Below are 12,916 nucleotides of genomic sequence, written 5' to 3' on the forward strand. Positions count from 1 at the left end.
CAGCCCTACGGGTGATCACCTCTCTGAGCCTGTAGAGTCTGGCTCACATGTTGTCGTGTACATATTATCAATGCCATATGTGCAGTGTGAAGAAGCTACACACTTCACTGGCCTAGCCATGCATCAGCGACATGATCCTCTTTGAGGGAGGGGCATGGTTTATATACTTCCATTTGAGATTGATTCTGAGCCCAGGGATACAGGGTATCCAAATCTCTCTCTGCCCCAGGATGGGGAGTGCTGGATGATCTGCCACGTTGTCTCCTCTACAGGCAGGAAGGCTACATCCCTAGTAACTATGTAACTGAAGCAGAAGACTCCATAGAAATGTATGAGTGAGTATGCTTACGTGCCCAGCACACAATCTTCCCAGAGGAACTAAACATAGTATAAAGTTTTTTATACCTTCAACAAATTTTTTTATTTCAAGATACTTACTAAAATCAGTGTCATATTGGTCAAATGATGCCACCATCCCAAGTTAGTGCCTATGTCTTGCCTTCACTCAAACACCCTCTGTTTGTGAGAGCTGGAGAGGTCACTACGCCCCCCAAATCCAGAAGAACCACAATCAGAAAGAATAGGCAATCTGATGGGAAACATCTGAAAGTGTGAAAATATCAAACTTACGCAGTTGTCCTTTCTACCTAATCATGGAATTAGGTTGTCCTTGAAGGCCCTGTCTCTGATCCTTTCCCTGCAAACTTCTGCCACCTGTCTTTGCCCTCTACTCTCCATCCCCATGAATCTTCAGTGCTAAGCGGGCTTTAGGAAAGGGATGCAGTGTGCTATGCACCCGATAGGCACTCAGTAAATAGGGATTGGGTGAATTGACTGACTCACTGACATGAATGAGCTGCAGAGGGCACTCTAGACTCTGAGCTGCTTATACTATGGCCTAGGAGCCATGCAAGCCCTCTCTCTTCACAGGTGGTATTCCAAACACATGACTCGGAGTCAAGCTGAGCAACTGCTAAAGCAAGAGGTAAGTGTGCAACCACAAGCAAATGGCATTTTCCTTCCACAACAAGCAAGGATCCTGAATTGAGGGCTTGCTGCTGTCCTCCACCTCCAGGCAAGGCAGTGTCAGGGCCATCATATTATAGCGTCCCAATTATAATTTTCAGTGTCAAAAGTAGTGAGGCTGCAACTCAAACATGGAACTTGACAGTGAAATCAGGGCTTCTATTTTCTCTCTGGTTTGAGCAGGTGGGATGCAGGTGTGAGCACCACTTCCTCCTGACAGTCAGCTTCTTTTTCATTGTTTCAGGGGAAAGAAGGAGGCTTCATTGTCAGAGACTCCAGCAAAGCTGGAAAGTATACTGTTTCTGTGTTTGCCAAATCTGCAGGGTGAGTGCTACTGTTTCAAGGCCTTGGTACAAAGGACAGGGGTGCACACACAACAGCTCCTTAATGGAGTGCTCCTCCCACTTCCTCTGTCCTTTAAACTCAAAACTTGTCCCACTTCACTCCATGGGCCCTTTGGACCCTTGTTCCCAAGTTGCTGACTCAGCATCTATTTCTTCAGGGAACCTCAAGGGGTGATACGCCATTATGTTGTGTGTTCTACACCTCAGAGCCAGTATTACCTGGCTGAGAAGCACCTTTTCAGCACCATCCCTGAGCTCATTAACTACCATCAGCATAACTCTGCTGGTAAGTACCAGGGCACCAGGGAAGAAGGGTTTGACAAGTACCTGGAGAAGCAATTCAGGACAAAGTGGTGACATGAAGAATATGCCTCACAGGGTAGTGGGAATTAGCTGTGAAATAAACCCATGCGATGCTGGGTAGCGATCAAGTAAAGAGGTGGTCAAAGGCAGACCTTACACCCAGTAGGGACTGACTTATTTGGTGATTGATGCTCAGTTCTAAGGAAATACATAGAAGAGACCAGTAATTAATCAATCAGCAGTATCCGCTGAGTTCCTGGTGTGTAATAAGCAATTTCTTTGGTACTAGAGGAGTAGCATGGGAAAATTATTAGTTGAGGTCCTCGTCCTCAAAGAATATACAGGTTCAAAAACATAAGAAGAGAGTTTCTAAGCAGTGTAGACATTCTAAAAACTAGGAGACTGGTGAGAGCATGAATACATGGGAAAAGCTTCATCAAGAAGGCTTGCTGCTGTCCACTGTCTCCAGGCAAGGCAGTGTCAAGGCTGTTATTTTATGGAGTCCCAATTACACTTTTCAGTATCAAAAGCAGAAGCAGGATGTGAGCTAAGCCTGGGCTGGGACTTGGGGATACATTTAGTTGGGGAGTATATTTCAGTTAGCATTCTTTTTTGTCCCTAACAAATGTTTGTGAGAGGAGAAACTTCCAGAAAAACTTGGGTTTGTGGAGATCTTCTGGGATACACAATGTACTGGAAAGATCAACATTGGAAGTGTGAGGATGTAAGTAAGGGTGTGTGAGGCATCTCACTCCCCTGTGCTGCACTAGCATCATGACCCTCTTTGTATGTTTCAGGACTCATCTCTAGGCTCAAATATCCAGTGTCCCAACAAAACAAGAACGCGCCTTCCACTGCAGGCCTGGGCTACGGTAACTGCTTATTTCTCTAGGGTAGGGTAGGCTGGCCAGCTTCAAGGACTATGTTTGGCAAACCCAATCAGACCTTGCCTCTCAGTGTCCTTACAGTATACTCTTCTGCCCCAGCTGCCCCAAGGAAAGTTAAGACAGCCAAAGAAACCAGGGGGGTGGAGGGTGGGAAGGGATAGACTGGGATTTCAAAATTGTGGAATAGACTACACTGTATAGCACAGGGTAATATACACAAAATGTTATGATAACTCACAGAGAAAAAAATGTGACAATGAGTGTGTATATGTCCATGAATAACTGAAAAATTGTAAAAAAAAAAAAAAAGAATCTTAAGTAGAGAAAAAAAAATAAAATAAAATAAAAATAAAAGACATATTATCCAAATGCAAAAAAAAAAAAAAAAAAAAGACAGCCAAAGAAGTTATTCAGTGATTTTTTTCTCCCTCTGGTGGCTCCTACTGGGACTGCAATATAGGTTCACAAAGGGATTTTTTTTTTTTTTAAGTGTGGTTAAAATAATATAATCATCATAAAGGGATTTTAAAAGGCTTTCTAGTTTATCTTCTTGCTCTATGGCTGACTTCCACCTAAAATTCTCAGACTCCTCCAACCAGTAACCCCGGCCCTAAGATTTACCTGAGTAAAGACGGATTAGTATTCCTGAGAATTTCCATTTTACTGCTTGCCTATTTCTACCTGCAGCAGGGATTCTTATCTATTGTAGGAATTATACATACATGACTCCCAAAGAATCACATCAAATCTTTGTTGTTATAGGATCATGGGAAATTGATCCAAAGGACCTGACCTTCTTGAAGGAGCTGGGGACTGGACAATTTGGCGTAGTGAAGTATGGAAAATGGAGGGGCCAGTATGATGTGGCCATCAAGATGATCAAAGAAGGCTCCATGTCCGAGGATGAGTTCATTGAAGAAGCCAAAGTCATGATGTGAGTTACAGTCCAAACTCAACTCTCAATCCAGTTGCTGGAGTCTAGGAATTATCAGGATGTTTCCCACTGTGGTTTAAGGTGATTTGCAATAAGAGAGATTTGGGACCAGGGCCTGAGGTCAACCTTTGACTGGTGGGAGTCCAAACTGCTAAGGTAATCATTTCTGTGTCTTAGATATTGGTTGAGAATAGTATTGATCATGGGTGAGTACTGCCTCAGTAGCATTTGGGGGTAAATGTAGAAAGTGAGACTTTCAAAAGGAAGAGTGATTCTGATGTAGCTGTCATGTTCATTCAGTCCTAGGCTTGCTTACTGTTTTATTGATGGGCTTCAAATCCCGGATTGCCCTCACATATTAGGCACTTTTGGAGTTTAGGGTGGGAAGGAGGAAAGTCAACTTGTTATGATTGTACCTTATCTGACACTCTACTCCCAGGCCAACTCCTTTCCTCCCCAGCCTCTTTCTGACTAGCATGCAGAGCCAGAAAGGGAGGACTGGTTCATTGCCTCTCCTATAGGAATCTTTCCCATGAGAAGCTGGTTCAGTTGTACGGCGTCTGCACCAAACAGCGCCCCATCTTCATCATCACTGAATACATGGCCAATGGCTGCCTCCTGAACTACCTGAGGGAGATGCGCCACCGCTTCCAGACTCAGCAGCTGCTGGAGATGTGCAAGGATGTCTGTGAAGCCATGGAATACCTGGAGTCAAAGCAGTTCCTCCACCGAGACCTGGTAGGACCTCAGAAGGATTGGCCTGGGTCCAAGGGCTGAGGGGATAGAAGTTGCAGAAGACATATCACGCATGGATGAGGAGGGTTGCTGGAGCCATCATTTCAGCTTTATCTAGAAAACACTCCAAGTTTGGTAAGCCTCTGCCCCAGTGGACAGCCAGTCAAGGATCTCCAGCCTCAACACCACAAGTTCTGCCATGGTGGGAGCCAGAGCACTCATCCCCAGACCCCCACCATGACAAGGAAATGCTGGGGTCCTTCAGGAGCAGAAGGGCAGTCCTGGTTGCCAATGGGACTGCTCCTGGCACAGAACCATCATTTGGTTACATCAGAGTCACAAACTGGGGGCCTGTTGGTGCATTTGGGTTTTTTTTTTAATGTTATTTAGCAAACACTTAAAAAGAAACATTTCACATTTTTAAAAAATGAATTTATAGCTTCTCTTGAAAATCTAGACCATCTTGTAACATCAGGCCCACATTCTCACTGGCCATGCTAACAGTCAGCTGGAGATGAGGAGTAGCTGCCTCCTTTAGACCAGTCACATGCTCTCCACTTTCCTGCCATTTCCACCCACCCACTTCACTCTATCACTCTCCCTGCCTGGCCTCTGGAGGTGGCCGAGTTTGTGCCCCTGTTTATTTCTGCCTGGCCAAGGCTCAAATCACCTTAAAACCACTGGCAGACAAGCAGAAAACAAAACACACTTGCCTTCTGTTCTCCCTTAATTCTCTCAGCATTTCAATACAGGAAAGATGTAGTGGAATTGCCAATGTGAGTGAAACCATTCTGCAATTCCTCAGTGCTTTACTTATGACTACATAGCAGATGACTCTACATGTGGTGGAAATGCAACAAATTTCTCAGTGGTATCAACTGACTCCTGTTAGGTGGGAAGGTGTCTCTGGTTGAAGGAGATGAGGCTTTCCTGGCTTAACTCCCTTGGTGGGCAGAAGCTTTGTGCCTTTAACCTTTGTGCCAAGGACCGAGTCTCACTGGTATCTGTTGCACTACAGGCAGCTCGAAACTGTTTGGTAAATGATCGAGGAGTTGTTAAAGTATCTGACTTTGGCCTGTCCAGGTAAGTGTGCCTTTTCCATCTTTCCTTCTAAAAATAAAAATAGCATGGTACAAATGAGGAGACACTGTAATTTTTAATCCTCTCCCCTTCTTTTCCCTAATTCTAGTCTTTTCCACCATCATGATCTTTTCTTTCTCTGAATGATTTAAGTCACTTCTTTCATCCTTCTGTTTTATTGTTATAGCCCTCTCTTCTCCTTTCTCCCTCCCTCTTTTTTAAAAGCTAATTTCCCCAATACTTTATCTTGACCTGTTAATTCTGTTGACTTTACTCCATCTCTTCTTTCCTAATCAGTCTAATTCCCACTGACAAGTGCAGAATAGAAGGAAGGGAAGGAAAAGGAAAGAGAAAGGAAAGAGGGATAGAGAAGAGGAAGGGAGTACTTATTAGATCTTATTTCACTTCATCTTTGTGTCATAACCATACTGTCAACCAGGGAAGCTAAATCAGGTATCAAAACAGGGATATGTTAAAAATAACATTTGTAAAAGACACTGGTTGGCCTGTAGCTGTGTTTGTGTAACTCTTATGATGGAGCCAAGAAAATTTAAGCAAATATCAAGCTCTCTCCAAAACCTAACAGTAACAAATCCTGAATCCTTTGCAGGTATGTTCTGGATGATGAATACACAAGCTCAGTAGGCTCTAAATTTCCAGTCCGGTGGTCTCCACCGGAAGTCCTTATGTATAGCAAGTTCAGCAGCAAATCTGACATTTGGGCTTTCGGTAAGTGAATGAGTATATGGATTATACAACTCGAAGGAAAAAGAATGCAGTGGGGAAATTCACACTTTGCAACCTGCACAGAGAGACTGTTATTTTTCTTACTTTTATTCACCTAATCCTTAGGGATTGCTCACTATGTCAGGCACCACAAGGGTTTCTGGGGATAAAAACAGTAAACTAGACATGATCCCTGACTTCTCAGAACTTACAATATATTGAGGGAAACAAACAATTCATTCAGTATTCCACAGCTTCTGAATATTGATTATGTCCCAGGGACTCTGCCAGACCCTATCGCTACAAAGACAAATAAGATGCTGTCTCTCTCCTAAAGGAGCTAATAGTCCAGGGCAACCCTGTTGCCCTCCAGTGTAGTCAGTACATTAGAAGTCTGAAGAAAATGAAAAAAAGCAGAGGGGGGAACCAGTTGAAGGTAATGTTTGAAGTTGATCTAGGAAGACTAGGATCCCTGCTACCTGAAAACAACTTAACACATTGTTTTCATCTTCTAGGGGTGTTGATGTGGGAAATTTACTCTCTGGGGAAAATGCCATATGAGAGATTTACTAACAGTGAAATGGCTGAACACATTGCCCAAGGCCTACGTCTCTACAGGCCTCATCTAGCTTCAGAGAGGGTGTATACCATCATGTACAGCTGCTGGCATGAGGTAAGTGTTTTATTAGGATCTCTTTCCTCGAACCTACTTTCCCTACCCTCCCTGGCCACACAGCAGCTAGGCACAGACCCATAGCTGTGCATATGCTCTCAGGCCCTGGCCTGCATCCCAATCTTTTCATGGCCAGAGGTGGAATTTCCCAGGCCCACTACAATTCTCACTAGAGTATCATTAGCAGACCTTAATACCAACTTGGCTTTAGGGAGAGGGGGTGTTGTGGGGCCATGTCACCTAGCATAAACAGGCAACCAAAGGCACTCAGACAAGTATACATACATTGAAAAAGAAAAGTCACTAAAATTTGTGTTCATTCCTTTGGGAGTCAATGGTCCTTTCTTCTACCTTACTAACTGTGGACCTTTTCAGGCTGTGGTCCTCAATGAAATTTTTTAAACCCTAAAGCCTGAAAGGGAACTAAAATAGGTAGTGCTTGTGGGTTTTTTCTTCTTCTAATACAGTGCATTATGGGATATGTGGGTAGATGTGGTATTTTGAAAATAAAGAGCCTGTCCCACTATTGTTAAAATGTTTTGCTGCTCTCACGTTGGGTTCTTCCAGGGGTGCCTTCTCCACTTTCAGTAGATCCTTGGCAACCTTAATTTGGCAACCTAATCTCTAGTAGGAAACAAGTACTCAGCTCTAAGTTCTGCCCCACTAGAAACAGGGAAGGACAGACAGTGTCCAATAAGCACATATAAGAATCTGGAGTCCTCTTGGTGAGGTGAAAAGGGGGCATCTGGATCAGAGCATGGCTCTTCTTCCGACAAACGACTGAGGTCACAAAGAAAGCGTGGAGAGAGGGAGAATCGCTAGGAGCCATTTCCCTTCTCTCTCCTGTGCCGTCCAGGATTAAGGGTGATTGGCTCTGCTCCCTCCCAACTAGGACATCCTCCCTCTGCTAGTTAAGTATTACAGACAGGCACTTTCTCCACAGCCTGTTTAAAGTAGTAGTCACCAAACTGGAGTCACATCAGAATCCCTGGGGAGCGCTTAAAACTACAGATAACTGAGCCTTACCTCCAGAGATTCTGATTAGGTATGTCTGGAGTGGAACTCAGAAATCTTTTTAAATTTCCCAGGAAATTCTGATACTCAGCTAGGTTTGAGAACCACTAATTTAAAGGAACAAGAAACTGATGCCTTTTTGGTTCTGATGGACTGAAACATTTCTTGCCTGAATATGTATACCCTGAATCACTAAATACCCCAGGAGCTTATTGAGCGTGGCTGTCACAAAGGTCCTTAGTCTAGAGGCCAGATGGTGGTAATAAGAGGTCCTAGGTTCTTAGGATCCCTGCCCACTGATGTAGCTTGTGGTCTCAAAATGTTCATTCCTTTGTTAACTTTGGCTACAGGATGATAGAAGTAAATGTTTGAAACTAAACTAAAAATTATCACAGCTTACAGAATTTTAGTTCTGTCAACCACTTAAACTTGTTTGGTAGTCATTTTTCCTACTTGAGGATCCAAAATAAGAATGCATTGATTGTATAATTATGTAATGAATTTGCCCTGAGTTTTAGTCAATGTTTGTCAGTGGAGTTTTCAAATTGTCCTCACCACATTAATAACCTGAGTTACTAAAGATTTAAAGTACACGAGGACTTTAACAAGCATTTCTATGTTTTCCCTTTTTTTTGTAATCCACAGGGTATGCTATTAGGCATATAGTAAAAATTTCATAAACATTTGCTGTTTACTCATTACATTTCCCTTGAATTCCAGATTTTAGCCACTATAACACTGTATTTTTTTCCTTGGTTTTAGAAAGCAGATGAACGTCCCACTTTCAAAAGTCTTCTGAGCAACATTCTAGATGTCATGGATGAAGAATCCTGAGCTCACCAATAAGCTTCTTGGTTCTACTCCTCTCCTCTACAAGCCCCAATTTCACTTTCTCTGAGGAAATCCCAGGCTTACAGGCCGTGGAGCCTTTGTCCTCTCACTGAATACACAAAGGCCCCTCTCTATATCTAGCAATGCCTGTCTGTCTCTTCCCTGGGATAGTACCTTCTGAGTAAAGGGCAAGGAACTATTGTGAAATATCCCAAGAGTATCAAGACAGACTCAATTTGGGATGGAAACATTTTGGGGGAGGGAGGGATGTAAATAGCCTCACAAAGGATCCCACAGCTCTTTGGGTAAGCAACAGAGCTTGGGGGGAAGGAAGCAGAATTTGGCAAGTATAAAACAGTGCCCTAAAACTGGGAAGGGGGGTTGTTTTGATAAAATAAAATTACTAGAAAGCATGACATTTTCTTGCTATTTTGATTAATCATGCAGCCTTCCTGAAGCGCCCTCAGTGTTCCAGAACACTGCTGTGTAGCATTGGTTTGGCATATTACTACTTTGAGAACTCGACAGGATCCTTTGCATTTAACCCCTCTGGCTCTTGGAAAGTTCTGCTTCTGAATGAGAGACAGTGATCACAAACCAAAGCACAGTGCCTGGCACACAGCAGGCATGCGATATTACCGGAATGAATCTGACAGTTAGGGACAAATTCTGCCGGAGCCCGTTTTCCCCCACGTCAGGCGGGATAAACTCCACCGACGAACTGGAACCAGGGGCCCAGGACCGCTAACTGACCGACCGAGCAGCCTGGCCAACCACTATCTCGGCAGCTGGGAAAGCGCGGGCCAATTTGGAAACAGGGAGGGGCGGGGCTGTTGGGCAGGCCAGGAACGGGCCATGTGGTCTGAAGTAACTTCCTTTTTTAATTTTACCTTATTTTTTTTTTCTTTTCTCTTTGAAATAACTTCTTGACAGCACCAGGGCGTTAGGCCGCGAGTTCTGAGACCTCAGGGTGCAGCTGGGGCGCCGCCGCGGGGTCGCGCGTGGGCGGGAGCGAGGCGCGTGGACTGCTGGGAGGTGCGCCCGGCGCGGGGGGTGAGGCGCGAGGGGCGGGCCCGCGCGTAGGGCCGCGCGCCGGCGCCGTGCGCTCACCGGACTGTCCCGGAGGCAGCGGGTTGTGGTTCCGGTTCCGCCGCGGAGACACGTGAAGGTCGGTGAGTTGGTCCGGAGTTCGTCTCGGCACGCGTGGCCGCGCTGGGATGGATTCCTCCTCCTCTTCCTCCGCGACGGGTTTGGGCTCGGTCGACCCGCAGTTGCAGCATTTCATAGAAGTGGAGACTCAGAAGCAGCGCTTCCAGCAGCTGGTGCACCAGATGACGGAACTTTGTTGGGTGAGGAGCCTGGGGCTGGGACTTGGCCACTGTACCTACTTTCCCCCGTCCTTGCCCCGCGCGACTCGCCAAGACGTCTGGGATTCGGGGAAGGGGTGAGACCCAGCAGCACTGCTTGGTTTCCTTAGGCTCCTCAGACCCAGCCGGAAGGGAGAAAGGGTGACTCCGCTTCTCAGCGGTCTGTCACGCCGGACTTCGGCTTTGTTAGTCCAGAGGACCCAGGGTCACAGAAGACTTAGGCACCTTAGGCACCTAAGGTTGAAGCTGCCTAGTGCTGTACACCAAAACTAAGAGACCCACTACTGAGATTTTATTTTTGGCACCCTGAATCCCAAGGGAGTCAGTGAATTTGCTGACCCTGTACCCCTCAGGGTTTACCTTGATCATCCTGTTGCTCTAACCGTCTCTTGTGAGAAGTGAGTGGCTCTAGTCCTTTAACTATAAAGTGGTGTAATTTCTACCAACATACACACTTTTGCCTTCTTGTTGGATTGTTGTGTAATACCAAACTGTTTCAGGTCTGAAGGTTGAAGAATTGAGTATGCCCTGTGAAGGGACTTTGGCAAAAGTGTAGAAGGCATTTATTTGCAGCTTGGAATCAAAGTTTTCTCTGGCTGCCAAGGACAGCATAACTGCCCTGCCTTGACATACAAAATTCACAGAATTCAGAAGCAAGGATAATATTCCTTGGAAGTGGAGAGTCTAAGGCTTCTGTGCACGAATAGAGAATAATGAACAAAATTCATTCAAACCATAAGTATTGTCGGACTCTGACCCTTAACAAATGCTTACTTAACTCCTGTCTGCCCTGAACCAGAGTCCTTTGATTCTTTTTAAAAATCTGATTCATTACAGAGGGAGGGTATAGCTCAGTGGTAGAGCGCATGCCTAGGATGCACGAGGTCTTGGGTTCAATACCGCAGCACTTCATTAAACAAAATAAACCTAATTACTCTCCCCCCAATTTTTTTTTTAAAAATCTGATTCATTACATTTGGGCCAGGATGGGATGTGGTTAAGGACTGCTTTAAGAATCTGAAAGCTGTGGGCCCTTTAGGTAAATTCATATAATTTTCCATTCATTTTGAGAGGATTCAAGAGCCTCTGGCTTAAGTAGACAAGGTTACAGAATCTTGGGTCATAGATTTTTTTTTTCCTTTGGTAAGTTTTAGGGTGTCTTGCTGCAGTGATTTATCCTTTCAACCTTTTATTCTGCAGCTAATTTAAAGGCATTTAATGCAAGCAGCATTGTAGAGTTCTAACCAAATTCAGCAAAGGGTTAACTTCACTTGTATTTCTTTTTATTTCTTTCTTTTTTTACACTTTTTTTCATTTTTATAATCTCACTTGTATTTTGCCGTTTATCTTGCTTTGAATATCTCAGCTCCACCATTTTTCTGGCCCTGTGACTTAGGACAAAGTTATCTCTGTGTCACAGCTTCCCTCTTTGTAAAATGAAGATTAATAATATCTATTCTGTAGGGTTGTTGTGAGAATTTAATGTAAGGCTTATAGAAAATTGCCTCAGAGTAAGCTGCCAAATGTGAACTCAAATGTGAACTATTAACATATCAGATACTGTTTTTAAGTGAAGTTTTTCCTCTGAGCAACAAGAAGTCCTCCCCCACCTTTTTTTTTTTTTTTTGTCAAGTTCCCTTTGTGATTCTGTATCTTGTCCTGAGCAGGAAAAGTGCATGGACAAGCCTGGGCCAAAGTTGGACAGTCGGGCTGAGGCCTGTTTTGTGAACTGCGTTGAGCGCTTCATTGATACAAGCCAGTTCATCTTGAATCGACTGGAACAGACCCAGAAATCCAAGCCAGTCTTCTCAGAAAGCCTTTCTGACTGATCTCAGCATTACCTTTTTGGAAAAGGAAGGTAGTTCAAGAAATGAAGAGCCGTTGATGTGATGGTTGAAGAAAAGTCTTTGGGGAAATTGGCTCCCACCTTTGTCACTCTTGGGACATCCTGTCATCTGAGAATGAACAAAGACCAATTTTTGTGTGTGTGGGATTTGAGGGTCAAATATGTTTTGGGTTGTGTTTTTTAATGCTAATCATGTGAAAACAATTGACAGATGAATGGAAAACTCTACTAAATGCATATATCACTGTATGTGGGATGATGCTTTTCTCAAAGTCCCACTAATTGCTTCCTATAATTTTAATAGTGGAACTGCTCTATAGTTTGATAGCGGGACCACATAGGTAAAAATCTATGATTTGCGTGGGTTCCTTTCAGATTTCTGGGGAGATTGATATACATCTTTAGGTCTCAGAAAGGGCGGTAGTGGGGGAAGAGTAATTTGGTACATAACTGTAGGCCTCCTTATCTAGTGTTTGACTATCAGTGCTGGAAAAAGATGTATGGAATATTCATACAGTACATTTCAGCTTTCTAGATTATCTCCCTCCCTTATACTGTGATTTACTTGAATATCTATATCAAGTATGGTCTTGAGGTAGTACAGGTAGCCTGAGAGTCTAGAGGCCTTTAGTTAAAGGAATCTAGCCAGTGAACGTAATTCTCATACTAAACTGCCACAAGGAAGAAGTTAACTTACCCTGTATATCAGGGTCCATCCAAAATAATTCAAAGATGTGCCTAAATGAATAAATAAGTTATAAAGATTTAGGCCTGTCAAAAACTAACAGCAATTTCAGGTAGAGGTGCATGCCTAATGTACATCAGTATAGATTCCATTTACTGCATTCTTTTAATCACTGAAATAAATGCTTCTACAAGATTGAAATCTGTGATTGAGAAGGCTTTCTGTTTTGGTTATCACCTGCACCCAGAAGAGATCTGGTGTGGGCTAGCTCCAAGGCTGAAATGTAGTCAGCCTGGGTGCCTGTTCTGTGCAAGTTATGGCCCTGTATTCCAAGGATCCCAGATCCCTGGGGTCCTTTTTGTGAGAAAAGAACCTTGAGATGAGATGGGGGAGGAAAGGAATTCAGTGCTGACAGTCAATTCCCTGAGTGTAGCAGAAGAGATTATAGTGACTGGATCCCCCTCC

General features: G+C 44.0%; 2 protein-coding genes across 3 annotated transcripts in view; both read left to right on the forward strand.

The window, feature by feature from the left end:
- Positions 1-8,966, forward strand: part of BTK (Bruton tyrosine kinase) — a 28,004-nt gene extending 19,038 nt beyond the window's left edge. For both annotated transcript variants that reach the window (XM_010975756.3, XM_031446124.2), the window contains 11 exons: positions 273-335; positions 931-985; positions 1,271-1,350; positions 1,529-1,656; positions 2,471-2,545; positions 3,323-3,494; positions 4,016-4,232; positions 5,248-5,312; positions 5,920-6,038; positions 6,551-6,708; positions 8,485-8,966. In XM_010975756.3, the coding sequence (XP_010974058.1) occupies positions 273-335; positions 931-985; positions 1,271-1,350; positions 1,529-1,656; positions 2,471-2,545; positions 3,323-3,494; positions 4,016-4,232; positions 5,248-5,312; positions 5,920-6,038; positions 6,551-6,708; positions 8,485-8,556 (1,204 nt within the window). In that variant the 3' untranslated portion in view covers positions 8,557-8,966. The remainder of the gene's footprint in view (positions 1-272; positions 336-930; positions 986-1,270; positions 1,351-1,528; positions 1,657-2,470; positions 2,546-3,322; positions 3,495-4,015; positions 4,233-5,247; positions 5,313-5,919; positions 6,039-6,550; positions 6,709-8,484) is intronic.
- Positions 8,967-9,672: 706 nt separating this feature from the next.
- On the forward strand, positions 9,673-12,652 carry TIMM8A (translocase of inner mitochondrial membrane 8A). Its single transcript, XM_010975758.3, has 2 exons — positions 9,673-9,902; positions 11,588-12,652. Exons 1-2 carry the CDS (start codon positions 9,771-9,773, stop codon positions 11,747-11,749), a joined length of 294 nt encoding a protein of 97 aa, XP_010974060.1. The 5' UTR covers positions 9,673-9,770; the 3' UTR covers positions 11,750-12,652.
- The last annotated feature ends 264 nt before the right edge of the window (positions 12,653-12,916 follow it).

This window comes from Camelus dromedarius, chromosome X (assembly GCF_036321535.1).
Source record: "Camelus dromedarius isolate mCamDro1 chromosome X, mCamDro1.pat, whole genome shotgun sequence".
NCBI lineage: Eukaryota > Metazoa > Chordata > Mammalia > Artiodactyla > Camelidae > Camelus > Camelus dromedarius.